This window comes from Desmodus rotundus, chromosome 10 (assembly GCF_022682495.2).
Source record: "Desmodus rotundus isolate HL8 chromosome 10, HLdesRot8A.1, whole genome shotgun sequence".
In the NCBI taxonomy this organism is placed as follows: Eukaryota; Metazoa; Chordata; class Mammalia; order Chiroptera; family Phyllostomidae; genus Desmodus; species Desmodus rotundus.
The window spans coordinates 5073374-5096568 of record NC_071396.1 but is presented as its reverse complement, the minus strand read 5'-3'; the positions used below and the strand labels follow the sequence as shown (position 1 = coordinate 5096568).

Sequence of the window (23195 nt, the reverse complement as noted above, 5' to 3'; positions counted from 1 at the left end):
AATATATCATAGTTGCCAAAACGTCAATGGATTCTTAGTCTGCATTATATCTAGAATAAAGATAATTTTTATTTTTTTTAACATTAAAGAATCCATACTTACAGCACGGTTCTGTTTAGATCTGAATTCCACTGACAAACTCAAATGATTCCAACAGGGTTACAAGATAGGTTACCGGTTTAGAAATAAGAATCGGCTAGGAGACCAGGAGTGTGGAATTGGCTACAGGGAGGGGTGAGAGTTTATGCAAACACCTCCAGGCTGCCCCACGGGGAAGGGACTGGACATGTGCATTACTACAGAAAAGAAGACGGAGACTATTGGACAAAAGTTAGAGCTACAAATATTTTAGCACACAGCCACATCATGCTATTTTTGCAGAAAAGTGAGAAATAAATACAATTTCAAAATGAACAAGGGCCATCGTAGAGTTCTAGCCATTCAAGTTCATACTCTTGAGCTCCGTGGCTCGCTGAGCTCCCCGTCACCGGGAACAGAAATTAAATAATCGGCACTAAATTGTATCAAGCTGAGGATTCTCCACCAGGTGAAAGGTTTGACAAGCTGCCCACTAAAGCACCTGTCATTTTTTACGAGCTGAGGCGTGCCTTTATGCTGCAGTGGTGCTTGGGGACACTGATCTTCTTATTCTGTGTGTGTTACCTTGCATGGCCTGTGGGACAAATTCAGTCAACCTTCCTCGGGTGACACTTGCTCAGAGTCCCCACAACACAGCAACCTGACAAGCTGACATAACACCACGCATTTGTTTGGGTGACAATTAACTTCAAGACCTCTCCATGGACATTTTGTCACCTCCTTAAACAAAGCACTGGCTTTTGCCCACAGAAGGGTTATTTCTTCCTCACAGCTACCTGTGGAGTCATACCCATGAGATAACAAAAACTAAATGAGACGTGACAGGCCGTTTCACCACACGGCAGACGCCGAGTGCGTGCCTGGGGGTGTCACTGTGAGAGGATGGATGAGGTTGAAGGGACGCTGGTGACACCGTAGGAAAGAGACCCTCCCCAAACAGAGAAAATAACTGCCGTAGGTCATCTGACTATGCTCCATGAGTTTGCAGTGGTCAATGTATATAAAATCTTGAATTACTGTAACAGTAATGAACAAATAGGTTTTTAAAGGAACAAAGTCAGAGATATGGAAGTACTAGGATGATAGTTAGTGTTACAGCCTAGATTCCCAATATTAAAAGTAATTAAAGCCTTTCTTAAATGCAGGAAGATAATATTAAGTAAATGAGGCACCCTACATGGAGTTCAACTCACTCTAAATAAAAGCAGTATCTTTTTTTATACCTGTGAGCTGGCCATCATTCCATAATAAAATAAGCAAATGATGACACATATAACTCACTGTTTGCATTTAGGAATATTGAAATGTTGGGAACCGCCCTGCCTGGTTTCAGAAGCTGTAACCCCCCATGGCTAAGGCTGAGTCAGAGACCTTGGGACCATAAGCCACTAAAGAGGCAAAGCTTCTCTCCCTGGCAGGGGAACCACCTCTGCCCACTTTACCCTGCTTGGCCCTGAGCCTGACCAGTTAGCCAATGATGGGTAAGATTCCTCAAGGGAGGGACAACCTAAGACAGGCATGGTCACGAAAAAGGCCCGCAGGGAAGGACTTGGGGGGCTATAGAAAAAGGGGGTGATGGACCCTTGCCCCTTTGCTTTGACATAGCCTGAGTCCTCATTCTATCTGCAAGAAGTCTCCTAATCTCTTGGCTGCCTTACTTCCCCTGCTCAATTTAAGCCTGAAACAATGCCAGAGGTGGGTGCGGCCCTGTGCTGGAAAGGGCAGGTTCCCTGGGGCAATCAGGCCTAAGAAAGAATGCATAAAATCCTGTGAAACCTGCTTTCTAATACCCTCAATTTAAATGATAAGGGTCCAAGCCTGAAAAGAGTTTGTTTCCCAAAGTCTTATAGCCCCTTAGCTAACAGACCCTGACTCAGAATAAGCCCTCAGAGTTCTTTGTTTGTTATCTATTATTTGATCCTTACTGCCTGACAGTGACTGATGAGCTTCACCTGTATTCCTGTGCAAATTGAACCCAATAAAAGCCCATTGAGGAAAAGGCTCTTGGCCCTTCTCCTTTGAGAGATCCGCTGCCTCTCCTCCCCAAGCAGATCATGTCCTGGTAGACTTATTCTCATCCGTGGTAGCTGGGGGGGCCCTGCAGGTGGAACCCCCCCATTGAAACATACAGAATTCGTCATCGATACCATGTGCATTTAATACACGTACACAAGGACAATGTTGTTTCATGTGTCTGTCTTTGTGCCTTGCCTACATGTGACAGTTTTGATCCCTGGGGGCTTACTGAGACCCCTAGATGACAGCAAGCTGCCCTATGAGTGAACGTCTGTCGAGATGACAGGTGCAATGGCCCACAGGTGAGGATCCCCTTGTGTAATAGCAGCCCTGCTCGTGAGAGAGCTGGGCAAAGAGGAGGTGCCGTGCGCTTTTGTCTGAGCTCGGCTTTTGCTTCACCGTGAATTAGATGTGTTGGGCAAGTGACTCAATGTGTGTTAGTCCTGGCTTTCTCATCTGTAAAATAAAAACAAAACCAATCATAATATGAGTACTTTGCCGGATTACTTTAAAGCATAAAGGGCATACGTTCTAAAATGTGTCTAAATGGCCCTTATACTTTCTGCTGAACCCATTAAGTAATAAATTTGGAAACTATATCAAATATTTACCATGATTTTTTAGAGGAGGTGATCAAACTAACAGTTTTTCAAAGTAGATGAATTGTAACACCAATCTATTATTTTCACTTACAATGAAATGGTACAGTCTTCTTATATACCGGGTCTGTCTAGCAAGTATCCAGCCATGTAATATAAAAAACAGACATTTATTGAAGAAGATACAGATACAAGAAGCATTGTGCATAGGATAATGAGTCCTCAGTTCCCTTCAAAGGAGGCAGCTTGGGACCTCACACAGTTCCCCAAATCGCCATCAGCTGCTCTGTTGTATTTTCCTGAATCTCACTGATGGTCTGAAATCTCTTCCCTTTCAAAGGTGATTTTAGTTTTGGGAAAAGCCAGAAGTGGCAGGGCACCAAATATGAGCCCTAGGGGGCCTGAGTCAGCTGGGTAATTTGATGTTTTGCCTAAAAATTCTGCATGAGGCGTGATGTATGAGTGGGTGCGTCGTGGTGATGCAGCTGCCCATTACCAGTTGCCCACAGCTGCGGCCTTCTGAGTCATCCAAATAGTTTCTGTGAAGGAATGTTCAAGCTTAATGCAAAGTTTGATGCAGATTCATTGTTCTATTCTTTCAGTCATTTTGAATGTGATGGCCACACAGTACAGATGCTCATTCAACAGCATCTACCGCCCCCACTGACCAGTACAGTGAAGTCGTCATTGTTCACACATGCACATTCCAGTCCACTCTCCTTGGCTGCCAGGTCACATCGATGCCGTGCCAACTGCTCTCCTAATATTAACCATGGCTGGACATTTTCCAGACAGGCATTGTATCATCAGCATAGGCTGTTTTCCCAACATAACAAACATCACCAAGTTATTGCTAGGCTTCCACAGCAAAGAGTTTTTTTCTTGCTCATATCCCATATCCATCTCAGGGTGGTGGGGCTCTCCTTCCCATTGTCCTGTTCAGTGACACCAGCTGTCCCAATCTTCACCACCTGGACCATCGTCGATGGCTTTGGCTGACAAAGCAAACCTAACAAATTGGGTTTGGTTCTTAAAGGGTTACTCTAGAAAATAACAAGCACTGTTTTCTCTCACATTTCCTTCAGCAGAACAAGTCAGATAGCCATTTCTAACTCCAAGGGTGCTCCAAGGTCACTTTTCTCATGTGCCCATAAGGATGAGAACCAGTAATGTTTGCTGAAGGGCATGAACGACAACGCCATCTTACATACCCGTTTCACTTAACTATCTGGAAATTTTGCTACATGTTTTAAATAACTAATTTTTAAGATTTGAAGACCCTATACAAATTCCACAGGATATACCTTGATTTCATTTTAATTTCTAATACTCTACTACTTGGTTATATACACACACCCAAAAGTCTAGGTTCAAATCCCATATATTGCTGTCTTCATTTATCAGACGTAAGTGACCAAGCACTTCAGGGGAAAGACCTCAAAATGAACTGTGCACCCATTTAAAGAGCTCACTCATTTGTTTTTGATTAGATTAAAAAATCTAATAGAGGACTTTCTCTGAAAAAGAGTGAGCACACCTACTTGTTAGTTTGTCACAGTCAGGGAAAGCTGTATAAAAGTTAAGTGTGTACAGCAATAAAATAGTTGACCACGGAGTAGTGAATACACTACATAGAAGAACTTGATAAAGCCTATGTAACCATTACAAGATAACTGCAGCAGATGTGAATGCCCAGCGTGCGGACAGCTTCTGCCATGGCTTCCCAGAGTTCAAGGGTGAGGTGAATAACCTCTCTTATCAAAATGATCCCAGCGGCCCCACGAAGTGCGCGGAGCCCGGCAAAGTCATCACGTACGTTCATATATAACCAACCATCCAGTGACAAGTAAAACTTCTCTGAATATACAGCATTACCTATGCATCTTTCTGCACCATAGTCTATGTCTACATAAAAAAATCTAACAGTAAAACACTTAATCAAGTCCCCCTTTATGTTATTTTTATGATACTGAATCAATGGCTTGAATGAATGATTTGTTTCAGACTAACCTGGAGAGTTGACCAAATTACGAGTTCTAACAAATACACATTAGGATAGCACTGGAACAAATATACATATATTATGTGTGTGTGCACACACACAATATATGTATATGTATATAGAGAGAGACAGAGACGGAGAGAGGGAACCTTTCGTAATAAATGCATTCAAATGTATGAAGACAGCACTCCCTCCGCCCTTACGTTCCAGGGTGTCTCTCTAACCTGTCACCTTATGGCTCACGCTCTCATTCAGAGCTGAGTGATGGACCAAAAGACAAAATGAAACATCCCTCACAACCCCTAGGTCAAAACAAAACAAAAGGATATAATACACGGGTGAAGTATTTTTAGTTCTTAGAGTTGTTCCCTAGACTGTGTCTATTGCAAAGACTCATTTCACCTGCCGTGACTCTCAGACGGCAGCGGATGCAGCTGCGGAAATCAAAGCCTGGGAAAGGCCTGGCCGCAGGGGTACTTTCTTCTCATTCATCAGTCAGTCAACTGATTGTGATTGTGGGGTGCCATGTGTCTACTGAACATAGCACCGTTTACTACTTCGTATGCAATGATGGGAAGAAGTATGCCGCTCTCTGCCCTCAAGAAACATCACGCCCTTTTCAGACCCTGGGGACAAGGAGCCCTGGTCTGGGACCGAAACACGTCAAGCAAACAGGAACAGGTGGATGGCGTATGGCAGAAAGGCTTTGGGAGCTCAGTCGGAATCTTCCCGTAAAACACCTGCTTGACACTCCACAGCCACCTTCTTCCAGATGATGTTAGAAAATTAATTGAAGTACAGGATAAAATCTGGTGATGGCAAAGGTGATATTCATAATATATTAAAGACGATCCAGCCAAGCATTGGTGAATCAGAGCAAAGAGCCGTGAAAACCAAATTGGTTTTGATATATCCGTGTGGAAGCTGTGCACGGTCTCATGCTGGGGAGACCCATAAATTACAGTTGAGCCAGCGAGCGGATCATCACAATAAATTAAAACATACATAGATGCTGTGAGAATACTCACTGGAGCCCTGATAGTATGAGAAGATTATTTTCTTTCCCTTACTCCTATATTTTAATAATCTAGCCCTATAAAACAGCTATGTTATAAATACAAGCCCATGATTGCCAAAAGCTTCACCCATGAAAATGCAATATTATATGTGATAGTTATTTCAGATGAGAATTTTATACCTAGTCCCTCCAATCTAAATAAGGTAACTGGATGACAAATGAGATAGTAGAAGTTTTAACAGATTAAAGGACTTGCTAATGATCCCACGGCTTGTTAGTGATAAAGTTTTGTTTATCTGATGTTTAACTACTTTGTGTGTGCCGTGGACTGAATGTGTCCAAGTTCACGTAACAATAGATGCATTGCCTTTCCCTGACTATAGAGCTTCAGGTAGCCCAGCAAAACATACATTCCCACCTAAGATTACACAGTCAATGACACAGAATATGGTGTTTTCAGTCGCCTGTTCCGAAAGACGAACGATGGTGGGCACTTCGGTTATTCACCAACATTCTAGATCATTTTCCCTTCCAGGCATACGGGGAAATCGCATTTCTCTGTGTGGTTAGAAATTAGGCATGATCCTAAAAAGCAACCGTAATACATTCCTGGGAAGTCACATAAGAGCCAGTGACGATTTACTATTCTCCTTGCACTGTCTCCATAACAGGGTGTCTCCAGATGGGGACACTTCCTCAGCCGGAATCCGGGGCGAGAACAGGGCGGCCCAAAGACTCCGGCTCACCTGCATGGATGTGTGGTGTGAGCAAGGCATGACCTCAGATCTGAGAGGATGGTGTGTTTGCTACTGCAGCGTCGCCAAGCTGATCTTGACTCCCACAGAAACGAGCGGCAGGGCCGTGCTGCCGAAAGCCCAGGCCAAGGGCTGCGACACTGAGTTGGTGGGTTGTGGATGTGCGCAGGACACTCTGTCAGAGGCTGGGGTGATGCCAGTTCACGATAAGCAGTACTGGGGGCGAATATCATGCACCCACTAAACTCACAGCGCCAGGGAAGAGGTCAGAACACGCAACTCCGGGCTCTTAGCAAGGCACGGCAAGGTGTTCATTCCGTCCGTCACAGGGACACGCCGTTCCAGATGGAGGCTGGCTGGTGTCCCCTGTCCTGGGCTGAGGACACGGAGGGAAGACTCGGCTCACCATGCACAGTGGCCCGAGGAGAAACCACGCTGAACTGTGTGTTTGATGGTGCCTTTGCACAGCGTAGGGTATCGCTCTTCTCCCAGCCCCCAGGAAAATGCAAGCCACTGGCTGCACTTCCTTACAATCAACGAGATTAGCATGGTCTCCACGACAGTGGCTGTGGGCGGTGAGAGACTGGTTCTCAAGGCAACGTCTGCCTCCTTACTTCTCCTATTTTGTGTGTCTCTGTGAGGCCCCCAAAAGCTTTTTATTTCTCCAAAAATAAAAAGAAAACCAACTCTGCTCAAAACTTTCAGATGTGCTTTTCCATACATTTCACTAGTTTTGAAAGGAGTCCAGTAAAAATAGAATATCTTACACGTTGTTTAGTTCCAAGTGTGGGTAAGTGAATATGGTTTCCACTAAAAATGTTCTAATGAAAAGTGTGAGTTCGATATTTAACTTTCTATACAATGAAATTTTTAAAAAGACCCTCAATATTATCTGTAATGATATAAATACAGGAAAATGCACTACAATAAAGTATAAACTCAGAGGATTTTCAGAAACCGAGCATGCCAGCCAGCCTCTAGATCAAGGAATCATGAAAGTTTAGCACCAAAGAACTTTCCCCAGACCCTGAACGCTCCTACCAGCCCTTTCGTAAGCAAAGTTACCACAGCCCTCACTTGGAACAGCATCCATGAACGCTGCCTGTTTTTATACTTAATATAAACGGGACCACATCCATAGTGTTTGTACTTTTGAGTCTAGCTTCTGTGGTTCAAGGTTATAGTTGAGAGATCCCTATCATTTCAGGTTGGTCATTTCCATAGCTTTCAAGAATTCTACTGTGACTTCTTTCTCTTTCTTGTCCATGGGTATTTTGGTAGTTGTCACAGCCAGAGTATTAAGAATCACGTTACTCTGGACATTCTTGTACCTTTTTGTATTTTTGTTGTTGCACATATGTACATATTTCATTTGCATATTCGTCTAGGAAGAAAACTGCTGGGTCGTAGGATATACTATTTTTGCCTCTGGTGGATATTAGCAAACATTTATTCCAAGAAGGACTTAATCACACACCCACCATTATTTTGTGAGAACTGTAGTCATTCTGAGCTCTCCCTCCACTTGTGTTCCACTGTGCTTCTGGCGTGCGGCTGTGTAAAGCACTTGGTATATTGATCTTTTTTAATGGAAACTTGCTAAACTCACTTATTCAAGCACTTATTTTTTAAATTTCCCAAGTATATACAATCGTATTTTCTCTGAACATGCTAGTTTTACTATTTCTTTCCAATATTTACACCTTTTATTTCTTTATCTCTTGCACTTTTTTCTTTCTCCACACTGACGAGAACCTTGAGTACATTTTTCAGCAGAAGTTGTGAGAATGGACATTATTATTCTTGCTCTCAGAAGGAAAGCTTCCAAATTTTCACAATTATACACAGGTTTTTGTAGAAACCCTTTATTAAAAGGTAGAAGGTTGCATGTATCTCAAGTTTGATCAAAGAAATATATTTTTAAATCATAAATGGATTTTTAAAAATTTATTGAGATGGTCACATGATTCTATTATATTTTCCATTTCTGATGTAATCTATTAGATATTTGTAAACTTAATCCTGAATAAATTTCATTTTTATAATGTATTATTTTTATACATTGTTCTCTATATATTAATAATATTTTGTTAAATTTTTACATTGCTAATCATATATGAAAGATTGTTTTTAATTTCCTTATTCTATCTCTGAAAAAAGTTTTTTTAAGGAACCATTTTAATAATAGAGACATTTTTCCAAAATATAATAACATAGATTCTTCAACCTGTTTTTCTGTCAAGTTTGGTAAATTTACTTTGCTTACCCTTGGTAATTATTAGGTTTATTAATCTTTTCAGAGAACAAGGATTTGACTGTGGATTTTTTCTATATGCTGAATGCTTTCAATTACATTAATTTCTGCTGTTATCTTGTTCTACTTCTCTAATGAAGAAGTTCTTTCTTTTTAAAAGGTTTGAGATAAAAGCTTAAATAATTGATATTCAGGTTGTTGTTGTTTTTTTTAAACATATCAGTAGGCAATAAATTTCCTCTCAAAGCTATGCATTACCTGCATTACACAGTTCTGATTTGTCCTCTCTTTATTTTTGTTGAGTCAACATATTTTCTTTTCTTATAACTACTTTGACTTAAACTTTTGACTTAACATCTTCTTTTTACTTCTCTTTTATAGTTTACTTAGAAGCTTGGCAATTAAATTTTAGGCAGATGAAGTCTGCCCATTTATCTTCTAGTTTCACTCCATTTGATTCCAGTTTAATCCCACTGTGGTCTGAAATGTATTCTAAATGACTTCAATCTTTTCAAATTTGTTCAGGCTTACTTTAAGATCCAGCATATGGTGAAACGTGGTAAATATTCCATGAACGCTAGAAAAATATAAGTTGTCAACTTCTTCTTCTTGTTTAGTGCTCTATTTTTAGTCAGGTTGGGTAATTTCCTTTCCAAATTCAAAGATCTTCATGGATACACATTTTCTTCTTTCATTTACTTAACGAAGAATATTAAAATCTCACTCCATGGCTCTGTGTGAGTCTTGTGGTCCTTGTACTTCTGGCATATTTTTCTTCATGGTTTTGGGGCTCTGCTATCGGGAATTAGCCCAAAGGGCCCAGATATTCCCCTCAGCTTGATTAGCCTCTAAACAGGTTTCTTTCTGGCTACAGGTGCCTGCCTCCCTTTTCTTCAGAAAACCTGCAGGTGTGCGTTCTTTCTCTCTCCCACTGAGGTACAAATCTTCGACACAGCAGAAGTGCTTTCTCAAAGACCTGGGAGCCATCCACCCGGAATGGAGGAGAGGGGACATGTATCCCCCAGTCTCTCTGGGAGAGGAGTCTCACTTCAGGAAGGGAGCCTTGGGAAATGCTGGTGGCCTCGTCACATCGTGCTGGCCACCCTCCCGTTAATGTCCTCTCACCCTTGCCCAAGAGTTAACCCGGTGTTTTAAAGAACCCCTTGCTGTTTGCTTCACGGGAGTTCAGCTCAATCTCTCTTCCCTATTTAAGTCTCTCCTTAATTACAACAGTCTTAATAAAATCTTGTCTGTTTACATGGAGCGACTCGTAAGAATTAATAATTATGATATATATTCCCATTGCATTTACTACTTTATTATTATGGAATATTTTATTTTCAAATAACGTATCTTGCTTTAAAATTTAATGTAGTAATTTTTGGCCAGTATTTGCATCGCATATTCTTTTCCATCCTTTAACTTCAATTTATCTATATCCTTAGCATGTTTCTATGGAAAATCAAGTAGTCCTCTAATATTATTATTATCATCATTATTATTTCACACAGTACTGCAGTACTAGTCTTTTATTTAGAACACTTAATATAAGAATATATTAATGTATATTAAAACATTAATATATAATATATTAAAATATTTGTATATTAGAATATATACATGTAATATTTAATAAAATAATCATTCCAGTGAAGTTATATGTGACCCAGTACAATTAATTAAGAAGACAATCCAGACCTTCCCGCTATACTGCACTTAACCTATTTGAACCAGATGGTTCTTCCTGTTTTCTATCTACTGTCTTATTGTGGAGTAGTCCAGTTTTACAGATTCCAAATTTCTGGTGAACTTTTCAATATCTGCATCTACTTTAACCTTCCTTCATTTCCTTGTACATTTAAAAAATGATTATCTGAAATTTTTTTCTACTAATTTCAATATCTGGGTCAGCTTCACCTAGTGACAGATTTATTTTGTCTTTGCTACTGGCCATAGGTCTTGCCTGCTCTCATGTGGCGTAAACTAGTATTTTGTGTCCTTCATAAAAAAAAAAAAAAAAAAAAAAAAACAAAAAAAAACTATGGAGGTTTGAGAAAAAGTTTCCATCCTCAAGAGGCCACTCTCTTCATATTTCCCAGACACTCTTGGAAGTTGATCTTGGAATCAGTCCCATTGGGTGAGGATGTGAGCTGTCTCAGTGTTGGGCTATGATCATATAGGACCCAACTGACCTCTGTTTCTCCGTTTTTAGGGTCTGGACTTCAGGGCTGCTGCATGAGGATCTGGTGAGCATCCGCTCCTCCGGCCTGTATCACTGCAGGACGTACATCTATCATTCAGAGGCTTTTAGTTCATCTCTCAGTCATTTGCCACAGAGAAATTCAAGACAAGGCAAATGTCTAACAGAGCAGGCTGGTTGTGCATTTAAATCCCCCCAGCCTCCATTTTCTCAATTCCGTCTACTGGGACCACAAAACATTTGTCTGGTTTCTCTGTCCCAGAATAGCGATATTTTCCAGGGGTTAATCATAGATCCTCAGCTTCCAACTTGGCCCAGAATTGATAAATGCATCCCGGGAGGAAAAAAAAGTCATAGAAACTCACCATCAACTCATCATTTTCTCTGGGGTTCTCCATCCTTGCTATTTTATCTGCAAGCGCCCACGCCACACCCAGAGCTTTTATTTCTTAGGCACCTGAGAGTGTGTGGTAAAGGTTCAGTGAGGTATCAGAAATGTCTCATGATAAATTCTTGTATTAAGAAAAGCAAGACATGACTCACGTATGGGCTCAAAAGCAGGCTAGGTTCTTGTGCCCACAGTATATAGTAAAACACAAAGCACCAAGTGTGCTTTCAGTGAGATACTGAATAACCACTAATAAACCAATGCACGTGCCCATTTGAAAGGCTAAGAATAAGAAAATCAAATGAAGTCCCTTCCGAGAATGTAATAGTTCTTCCAAAGTGGTAAAATGGTCTTTTCAAAGTAGATACTCTTGTGGCGAGGATGAAGTATTATGCAGAAATCCGTGTCTTACCTGACTCCTCAAAGTCGCTGTTGTAGGCCTTCCACGTCTCAGTTATTCGAAGCAGATTCTCCTCCATGGCCTGGATGTCCATGGAGGGGCAGTTGCACTCTGGGAATCTGGGGCCGCACTGACACCAGCAGTCATTGTCCTTGCAGACGAACTCTCCCTCGGAGTTGCAGGCGATGTAGCTCAAAGCGGCTTGGACAAACCGCTCCTGAAGGTAGTCTGGAAGGAGAACTTGTAGCCCTTAAAGAACAAACATGCACACAAGTTTACTTTGACAAAGAAAAAGAGTATAATGTATATTTATCTTATATATATTAAAAAGGTCAAAAACTCAGTACATCGAGTTATGGATTGAGGCATATTGAACACTATCAGTAGAAAATTACCTGAGTCCACAAAATTACAAATATTTATAATTCTTTTCAGTATATGCTGACTCCATGCACTGTTCAGGAATCCCAGAGCCCTGACTGTTGTGGCTCAGAGGGTTGGAGCGTCATCCTATAAAGCAAAAGTTTGTAGGTTCACTTCCTAGTCAGGGCACATACCTAGGCTGAGGGTTTGGTCCCCAGCAAGGGCGCATGCCAGAGACAACCGATAGATGTTTCTCTCCCTCTCTCCCTCCCTCCTTCTCTCTCTAAAAATCAGTAAGCATGTCCTTGAGTGAGGATTAAAGAAAAAAGAATCCCAGAAACCACAGATGTGTTTAATCCCTCAGACTATCTGATTTTTTTAAATGTATTTGATTGGCTCTCTGATTTATTTAATCAGAATATTTTGTTATTTTTCCATTGTGCAGATAGAGCCAGTCTACCTTTGAAAAGAGAGGCAAACATTGATTTTGCGTCACCTGATTTCAAATAGTTTTCAATATTTTCATTTTTTTCAGCCTATCATCCCACATCTACATAAACATCATCGTACAATGGGCTGGTGCATTGATGAGCAGAAGGCTGCTGCTAATGCGTATCTTGTGGCATTGACAACACGTAATTTATCTCGCGGTTGTTCGAGAGTGATCAAGGAGACTGACTGCAGAAAGCAGATGAGCTAATTTAGCCATCTGCAGCTCCTTTCCTTGTCAGGTGTTAAGACAGCCCCAGTGATGCACTTCATTACTTTTCTAATGCAAGTTTAGGAAAGTTGCTTTCTCTTTAAGAAAAAAATATCAAAAATGAAAATGAGACCATGAGATTAGTATTTGGGGATCTCTCCCGGTTTTAAGTGTACTACGATATTTCGGGGGAAAATGTAGTTTCAGTTTCAGCATTTTTTGCTACACAGAAAAATTTCAGAAAAAGTCTAAACATTCGAAGTAATCAGTAGATAAAAATAAACATAATATTAAGGAAAATTTTGACCAATATATAATTGCTATTTAGTCCAAAACTGGAGTTTTACAACTTTTATGTTTTTTCCCTAACCAAAAAAAAAAAAAATCAATGCTTGACCTTTAACAATTATCTGTGAGGTTCACTTAATAAAAACAAAGAGCACTTAGGGGAAAAAAAATACTTTGCACATATCTTGATAATTATACCTGTTTCATTCTTTCAGATTAATTCTCCCATATTTTGGTTAGGAAAAGTATTTTTAGGACTTACATAGTCACATTATTATTTATTTTTATTTCACCTAAAAATATAACATTAATTGAATGCCTCCATTTGGAAGAGAATTGCTAAGCGAAGTGCAAATATGAAGATGACTGAGACGTAACATATTTAGGAAAAATGAAAAGAAGTATATATTAGTAATATTTGATAGTACTTAAATAACTAGTAGAGTTGGAATACATATAATTAATGAGGTATAATTAGTTGGCCAAGCATTATGCTATGTTCATAAGATTAATAAGACTTTTCATAAAAAAAGACAGACCGGGACATTATTTGACACATGTTTTTCTGGAGAGATAAAGAGTGAAAAATACCAGAGGACCAGTGCTCGTGATGCTTATTTGCTCATGCTGTTAATTACTTAATGTATTTTTTGCTAGAAATATAGATCAATACAAATCAGTTTAATACAAATCATTTCCCTACTTTTCATTTTTATATATGTCAGCTCTGAGATAATTTCTTCCAATGATATATTAATAGATAAAATAGTGAACTGAAGTTTCATAAATCCATATCATTCCTTTTTTACTAAAAGCAAAAAAATATTGCACAGTGATGCATCATTAAAATTTACAGTAAATATTCTATATAGTAATAGCCTCATACTGTGCCAATTTTGTTGAAATGAAACATTAGAAACTAACTGTTGGTCAGTTACATGGCTCATTCACTTTCTCAATTTCCGGGAATTTTACCAAAAGTTACTATTAAAATTTAATAAATGACTTTTAATTACTTCTACTACCCTTTGACTCAAAGGTACCTTCTGTGATATGTTAAATTCATAGGGGCTGAAAAAATGGGAATATCATTAATTTTAATATATATATTTGATGATACTTTCTTGTGAATGAATTACTCTTTGTCATATATTAAATCAATTTTATATCAATAATTTGGAGCAGTAGATATGGCTCTTTCAGTTTTTGAAAGATGTCTGCTCTGTCACCTAATTGTGCAAAGCCAGGTTTCAAGGTCAAAGCAGCAAGTAAATCCAGCTTATTCACTGCCAGAAATCATCCCATTTCTTCTGTTTCCAGTCGAAAGCAATGTGACGTACAGCAATATGACATCTCATTTCTGAATGCTAATTCTCATGGAGATGATTAAGTCATGAAGTTTTGTTCTAAAATTGTTGCCTAATGCTGTTACCGTCAATAATTCATATTGATGCTTTCTTTGCTCTGGTAAAAATGCTACTTCAGGAGCCATTCATTTTCTTCTACAAGAGAATGAATAAGGCTTGAAAGAATAAGGCCGATACTAAAAAACTCTCTTGATTCCAGACTTCTCTCAGTAACATATTTGAATTCAGAAGCTCTCTAAAGGACCAAACACTGATTCTACTACTTTGCCTCATGCTTCATTTCAAAACACAACACAACACAAACTAAGAAATGTATCTATTTATCTATCTACCTGTATCTATATCATCTGCATCCATCCATCGGTCCCTCCGTACATCCATCCACTCAACCAACTAAGTAAATTACTAACAAACTATAAAAGATGCAAACACCTTAATAAAAAAAAATTATGAAACACCTGTTTTTCCAAAAGCTACAAACAGTAACCCACAATTTTGTATATGCTTGAAAGAAATGCATTTATGGTAGCATTGCTCCCGAATGAGTGAATGCTTTGCATTCTGCTTAAAGTAAAGAAGTGAAGGTATACTATTAATGGTGAGGCTGAAAAGGCGAATCAACATAACAATTGGACTATAAATATACAGGCAAATGAAATCTAAGAGACTGCACAGGAGAAGTCCAGAGTGTCAATATTCGTTTTCTAAGGTTGTCTTTGGAAAGGTCTTTGTACCAACAAGGTAAACAAATAAAGCTGCAACAGACAATTAAACATCTAGACCTGGCAAATAGAAAGGATGAAAGGTAGAGATGCAGAAATTACATAAATTGAAAAGAATAGAAAGATAGTTAAATAAAGGGAAGTGTTGCTTCATGTATTCTTTGTGTTAATTTTTTTCCAAGACATACAGGTACTGAAGTTGTGTGTGTATAACATAACATTCTGAAAACAGAACACAGTGATTTCTAAACAGTAAGAATCAACTAATTGCGCTAATAGGTTTTGAAAATAAATCAATTGAAATTGTGTCCTCTTGGATGAAAGTTCACATTCTTTTTTTTTTTCAATTTTTATTGTTATTCAATAAAAGTTCACATTCTGATGGAGAATTAATCCATACTCGTAAAAAGGAGTAAGCAGTAGAGAATTACTAGTAATACTGTGTACGGCATTTCTACTTAGAGAAAATATTTCAATAACTTTAAATCCAAAATTGATAATTATAAATTGGATAGCATTTACAGTTTAAAATTTTAAAGTACTTTCCTTACAAATTTGATGTAATTCAAAGGGAATGGCATTCATTTATTACTTACACTAAATTTAAATAAATCAAAGCTGTTAACATTTTTCAAGACTGCACACTGAGAAAGAATGGCACCATTTCTAAAACTTTTATGCATCTTTAACTAAAACCGAGTATCGTAAACAGAGATGTAACGTATGCAATTCGAAAAGGTGAGGAAGAACAATTCCGAATTCCTCCTTTGATCGGTCAACCTGGTTTCGGCAATGCACCATCGCAAAGATGTTTCTGAACTTCTCCAAACTAGTACATATTTATACATGACCTTTCCCTGCCTGTCTGAATGAGTGCTATGCATCACATAAGCATTTTGAAAAGAGTACATTTTTGTCAAAAGTTATTATTTAAAAAATCCCCTATTAAATTATCTCAAAAATGTGGTAATGGAAAAAGATGGTAATTACTAACATTATCAGATAATCTATATTTATAGTGGAAATAATATACATATCAAAATTTTGTTAGTATATTCTCAAGTACATTTCTGTCAAATGACAAATACAGCCTTAACCACCATCTACGTTTCTATTGCAAATGTCAACAGTTGCTGTTCCAGGATGCATGAATACAATTATGAGTTTTCCCAGAATCTATAAGGAGAAATTCAAAGCTCCGGCAGACCTTTGAAAAGACTGCTACGTACTGAGACAGTGATCACTGTGGGGAAGTCGAACACCATCATGATACATTTTCCACTGCTGTAGATTACTTAGTTTAAGAAGTAAATTGAATTTTGACATTTTCTTCACCTGGTCTAGAATGTTTCTATCAGTTAAAAACTTAGGAAATTGGCCTTTTATGAGAATTTCAACAGCCTACTATTGCGTCCATGACTTATAATAAAAAGAAGAAGAACGCAATCACAACTGGGTAGAGAATTAATGAGATTCTTGCTACGTACCTTGCAACTGAATCTTATTCTCCGGACTCTGAACCAGAACAGAGCTGACAGAATCTAGGTTGTCATAGTTACTGCAGCCGAGAGGACCCGTCCGTGTTTCTGTTACCTGACAAAAGGAAAACGTCAATGTTATTATATAAGTCAGACTTTACCATGTTTCTTGGGGGTTGACGTAGCTGTCACATCACTGAAGGCTCTAGGGCCTCACACGCAGCCACAGTGCACACACCTGAACACAGAGGAGACAACTCTCTTCGTCTTCAATTCCATTTTCTCTCCTTGGGCCAGAAATACATCCTCTGGCAAATAATGCAAGCGCTCTTTTATCAAAAGCATCACTCATCTAGGTCGCTGATGTTAGCCAAGATATGACAAGGGCATGTCCCTTTAGGCAGAGAGCAAGTTTTGACTCTATGTATACGAATTGTTTTTTGTTGGTTCATCTTCCCCTCAATAAATCAGAACCATCTACCATGCTACTGTCTAAAAACTGAAGGTATTATTTTATTTTTCTACTTAAAAATCAGCTGGGCATTCCTAGTTCTAATTCTTCACTTCTACAACATATTCCTCGCACACCCCACCGTTCCCCACTTTGACTAATTGATTTTACCTATCCTCAAGATTAAGCTCCTGTTCAAACACCCACACGACGTAGTCCTTAATGATTTCCACTGGTATAATTTTACCGTTTGTATAAAGTCATGCTTTGCGGTACACAGCCTTCGCACTTAATTGTGGAATCACATATCGGAGACGGATTTTTCCACGGGTGTCTTGGGATGGATCAAGTCAGGAGGTGAGGAGGAGTTTAATCCATTATGTGAGACTGGAAATGGATCCCGAGGGTATATTTTTTAACCAAACGTATTTTAAAGCTGAGGCATTTTGTGTAATCCTTGTGCTTAAAAAAATTCTCTTCTTGGCAACCAGAATATTTGCAAAACATAGTGCAGATCATGCCGTTCTACCACTCACAGCCCCACATCGGCTTCCTACCTCTCTCAGGGTAAAGCCAGCCCTTTCTAAGACAAAAAACAAAAAAACAAAAACAAAAACAAAAAAACCCCCATATCATCCTGCTTCCTGTTTCCTCTCTGAACTCCCCTCCCCTGCTCTTTTCCTTGTTCACCTGCCCCAACCACACTGGCTTCTTTCTGTTCTTTCACCATGCTTGTTAGCCTCCCATGTCTGAGCTTCGGGCTCCCGGTTCCTGCAGCTGGAGAGCTCCTCCTCAAAATATTTCTGAGCTCACCCCTGCACTTCCTTCAGTTTTGCTCAAAGGTCTCTCTCTGACAACTAGTGGGTTAACTTATTAAAAAGGAATACACCCTCTCACACTCCCCTCTTCCAAACATCACTGTTTCCTCTTCTCCTTATCTGGTTCTACTTTTCCATAGCAGTTAGCATCTTCTAACAAGCTGCCTAAGTCCCTCATTTATCATGACTACCGATGACCCCTCTCGTGAGAATGCAAGCTCATTAAGTGGGGCAGCAGGGAATATCGTCTAACCCAGCGATGTTCAATGGGTGTGCCACAAGACTTTCTGAAAACTGCAGTACCTGCCTATTTAGTTAGGCACATGGACCTCTTTGCCCTTAGTCTGTCGAATACAAAATAAGTAAAAATTCAAGCAACAAAGAGTGTCACGGCCTTTGTTTCCCCATCTCTATGTATTCATTTTTGTCCCCTTACCAAACATGAACACATGTGAGTGTGTGAACACCTGCCATTCAGGACCTTCCTTCATTCACACACCAAAAAGGCATGGACCTTACATCTTTATAGCCCCTTTCTTGTTAAAAAGATTGTACTCCATTAGCTTCAGAGTTATAGTAGCTTATATCCAAGTAGCTTTTGAATAATGTTGTATCACCATTGATTATATATGTAAAACAGGAGAATATCGGTAAGTACAATATAGCTCATTCAGAGTTTTGCCCAGAGAGAGAGAGCCTTCCTTCTGGGTGTGATGACCCCTTCCCGAGACTTGCGTCTTCCCTAGATAATGCAAAATAAGCATCAGTATTTAAGAGGAGATGTTGCCTGACCCACGATGTAGCAAGAAGCATGCATGGAGGCTGGGGTAAGGGCACCAGTGGGATGTGTTATTAGCACCCACACCTGGACCAACTGCATCACCAGTTGTCGCCTACCTTCTGTAATGTGGACCACATTTTGCCCATATTTCCCCCAGAATGCCTTTCTTCCAGAAATGACATTTCTGTTCTTTAATCACTTAATACACATTAAAAACTTTTTTTGGTTTGTTAGTATCACTAAAGTAGAGAACATCGATCTTATTGGCTCATATTGCTGTTATGTTGTTTCCTCGTTCAGTATAAAGACTGGTAACTGTTTTTGAAATAGAAATAAAGATGCATTATTGTATGAATTTTTCCTCAGTATGTATTCATTTTACTAGCTCTTTCTTTATTAAAGTTATCTGTTAACACACTTGCAATTCATATGCCCAGTGAATGGCTCATACCCAGAATGGATAAAGAATCCCAGTGCATTTCTGTGTTTCGGCTCCTCAGGTAAGGAGCTTGGAAGTTGCCTCTCAGTCCTAACAAATCAAAACCTGAATAGACTGAAAACCAACAATCCTTGAATCCGTGAGAGACGGGACACAGGGTGACCAGCTGCTCCCAATCCTGGAGCAACGAGACTAGAGAAGACTAATGTCTCCTCTGTCCAGGGCGGAGACTCAAGAGCAGAAGCCTCCCCCGCCCCCATAACCTGACCTGTGACCCCTGAGTTGCTAGAGGGTCCCTGTGGATACGTCTGGTGGTTCAAAACCCCACGCGACCCAGCCCAAGGGAGGCTCCCCACAACGTTCCAAGAACAACCCCTAGGGTCCAGCCAGGTTCCTACAGCACATACTGGAGGAAAATCCCCTCTTGCTTTCCACAGGGGAGAGGAAAGGAAACCATTTTTAAATACCACAGAGCACTCTGTTCTTATCAACGCCAGCCTGACCTGAGGGGAAACTATCTGACGGAACCCACCCTCAGAGCCTGGGGACCTGAAGAAGGACTCTGCCCTAGCTCCCACTAGCCATCCTGTCAAACCCAGGAGGGTAGGGGGCAGGGTGGATGGTGGTGGAGAGTAAAAAACTGAGATCTACACAGACACAGGCACATGCTATGAGCAAGTAAATATACCAATTAGGATATTAAAGCCCTCCTGATCTTTTAACATCTTACTGATTTATCTTACCATAAAGTTTCCTTTCTGTTTTATTACAGCAATTATAAAATTACTTTACCATCAACTCTTTCCATTTAACTTCTTTATGTATTTAACTGTAAACTCTCTACTCAGAATTATATATAGTACCTGACACACGATAGGAATTCCATAACAGTGAACTAAATTGATAGATAAACATTTAATTTTTAGTTAGAAATCTTTATTACAAAAGAACACTCAAGCTTATTTAGTACACACTTTGGAGAACCTCTTGAAGAAAATGCAGCAGGGCCAGCCTATTCAAACTTCTACAAGTCATCCAGCTGCACCCCCCACCCCCACCCCATCTCATGACGCAGCTGCAGTCAGTACCTGGAGCCCTGGGAGGCTCTGTGCAGGTGGCTGGGTGTCCTGGAAGGGAAACGAGAGCTGCGACTGGGACTTGGACCTCCCAGCTCATAAGTCAAATACCCGTCCGAGAAATCATACTGGCTTTCTAATCTCTGTGCCTACGTTTGTGAAACTTTGCTTGCCTCGATCAATCCAATTCAGCCCCATTCACTCCATCTCTGTCTCTCTCACACAATACATTTACAGTAAAGCACAATTTAATTGGTCTGGATTGATGTACAAGTCAATTAGAATGGCGTAGCGTCTTGGGTCATTGTCATGAACGATAAATATTGCTCTAAATGTGCTTGTTAATATACCTTGATTGAAGGCCAAATGAACTGGATTTTATTCCAAGTATTAATTTATTAGTGCTCTGAAGTAGAAAAGCCCATACATTCTTATATCGCTCTACGCTAGACTTCTCAAAAGTGAAATACAAGTGTTGATGAGTTTCTAGTATTCCTGAAATAGCACACGTGTTTCTGTTCTTATACATGTAGGATCTTTTATAATTGCATGTGCTTAAAGCTATTAAGCTAAGGAAGATATTTAGAAAGTGTTGATATTAAAAGATACTATATTAAAATATATGATAATTATATCATATGATAAGGCTAAAACAGTTTATATATGTAACTATATAGTAAGTGCATATAATAATTATATGGTATAAATTATGATGCATATTATATAATTATTATATAATTAATTATGAATTACCTCTACTAATTAGAAATTGTATAGATATATAATTTGTTTCATATGGGAATACTAAGTTTAAAAATATTCTTATCATTTTTTTCTCTGTCAGTCATTAAATCTTATTTCAACATTTTGCTGAGCACTTTAATGTCAAACTGCTACTTTAATACAATCCTAGTCCCACACCCTGCAGCATTTCTGGGATTGAATATTTAACTTAGAAGTCAACTTGCAAATATACTGTTAATATAAGAAGCATATGAAAATAAAACGGTCATATTGATATAAATGTAATACTTTTAAGAATTGTTTTATTACTTACAGTAAGTTTTGTGAGAAAAGTGCAGATTCAGCTATAAAATGCTTCATGTCCCCAAGTGAAAAATACAAGAGTGTATCACTGTGAAGTTTTCTTGCATCTCCACACAGTAATAAGCATTGCACTTGGTGCATTATACACAATTAATATTATGATTTAAAGTATAGTTGACATTGTCAGTGTTTCTTGAACATGCTCCAACCATTTAATGGAAGTTTAAAATAGTTCATGGTATATAACCAATGCCAAGATGACTCATATTTTCACATAAAAAGTACACAAACAAATCAAGTTCAATGTAAAACAGAATTGTTGAATTATTTATCTGTGCAAATGCCTTTATGCTGAAAACTATTTTCCCTGGTTCCATTTCCTATAATTTAACTATCACAACCATTTATTCTAGGGTTGCATTTTTAAAGCTTTCTAGAGGCTGTACTACTGGAGGAACAGCGATCCTTGAAACATGAGGATAAAGAGTATGACTATAAACAATACTAAGTTAGGTGTATCCATAAAACATGTACAAAATAAACACTATAACTATAAATTGTAAACTCTAAGAAATGAGAAACACTGTTGCCAAAATAGAGTACCGTATTTTTCAAACTATAAGATGCACTGGACCGTAAAGGCTTCCTGCAGCTGCGCCCCTGCTCCTGCTTCCTGTGACCCCTGCTCCACTGCGAGCCCACCCTCCGCCCCCACCCAGTGAGCCAGACAAGCTACATTCGGACTATAAGACATACCCCAATTTTCCTCCCTAATTTGGGGGGGGGTGCGTTTTATAGTCCAAAAAATATGGTATGTGAATTAAGCTATTAAGGTCCGAGGAGAGTAACACAAAAGAGCTCACACTTTATCTGGGGACAAAACAGAGTGTGTGCTCTTTGGAGAGCAATGGCGTGGGTGCAGTTTTCACCTGTCCCTGCCACCATGAGCCCAGGCAGGGTTACAATGCCTGAGCTGTTTTCTCCATACTCCGTAAGTAGCCTGCATGCAAAGAACACATGTGCAGGCCACTCACAAGCTGCCCCAGATAACCCTAATGAGGAAGGGTATGCCTGCTCCCTGAACACACGTGAAAACATAAAGTTTCACGTGGGGATGGAAGAGAGAAGTTCTCCCAGACTCATAAAGTGTCTATTCAGGTGCCATGGAATAAGGTAAACTGGACACACTTTTTTCACTCCAAGGGCTGCTGAACAGCACCGGGACCCCTCACAGACCGCAGTGTCCAGGGACTTCAGTGCCTGCTCTTGGCTGGACGTGGAGAGGCCAGATCCATAAGCACACTCCTACAGATGCTATTTCGATTTCTGTTTTAAATAACACAAGCCCCAAATCGCAGCAATTCCAAGAAACTCCATGTTAAAACAACAAAAAAGCTTTCTCTGGGTTCCTTAAGTACAATGTACACATATTTAGAAAAACGACGTTTCTATCAAAGCTCCGTCTGCCACGCCTGTAACTGATGATGTTGCATAAGGGGTGACTTTGGGCTTCATTGTATAGAAGCTATAGAATCTCGTTTTTACCCTTGAGTTGGCTAAGTTTTCTGATGCACTTAGTATTAATAATGGAAGCAGTGAAGCTTCACTGCCTCGGGGCGTTACAAATAGCAAATACAGATTGCAACCAGCTCGGGGTGGTGGCCTGTTGTCCGCGCTCTGGTGAGTTATTAGGCAGTCACTACACTTGTCACTGCTGCGGTGTGCCAGGCTGCCACCTCCCCTGCCCGGAGGAATCACGTTTTCAGAAGTCAGGAGCCACAGGTTTTTTTCCGTTCCTTCGCATAAAAAATAAATGTATTTCAGGGCAGCGCTTACAACAATACATTTACTTTAGAAATGAAGGCAAACGGAAGAAGTAAAACATTTAGAGGGCTTTTACTTCCTTCATTGTTTGGTCTACGAATTGCAATCAC

General features: G+C 39.5%; 1 protein-coding gene across 1 annotated transcript in view; it reads right to left on the bottom strand.

Moving 5' to 3' along the window:
* The window catches only part of BRINP3 (BMP/retinoic acid inducible neural specific 3), a 102997-nt gene that overhangs the window by 55081 nt on the left and 24721 nt on the right, over window positions 1–23195 (bottom strand). Inside the window, exons 3-4 of the mRNA XM_024576073.3 lie at window positions 16659–16764; window positions 11744–11980 (exon numbers count right to left, since the gene is read on the bottom strand). Coding sequence (XP_024431841.2) covers window positions 11744–11825 — 82 coding nt within the window. The 5' untranslated portion in view covers window positions 11826–11980; window positions 16659–16764. The remainder of the gene's footprint in view (window positions 1–11743; window positions 11981–16658; window positions 16765–23195) is intronic.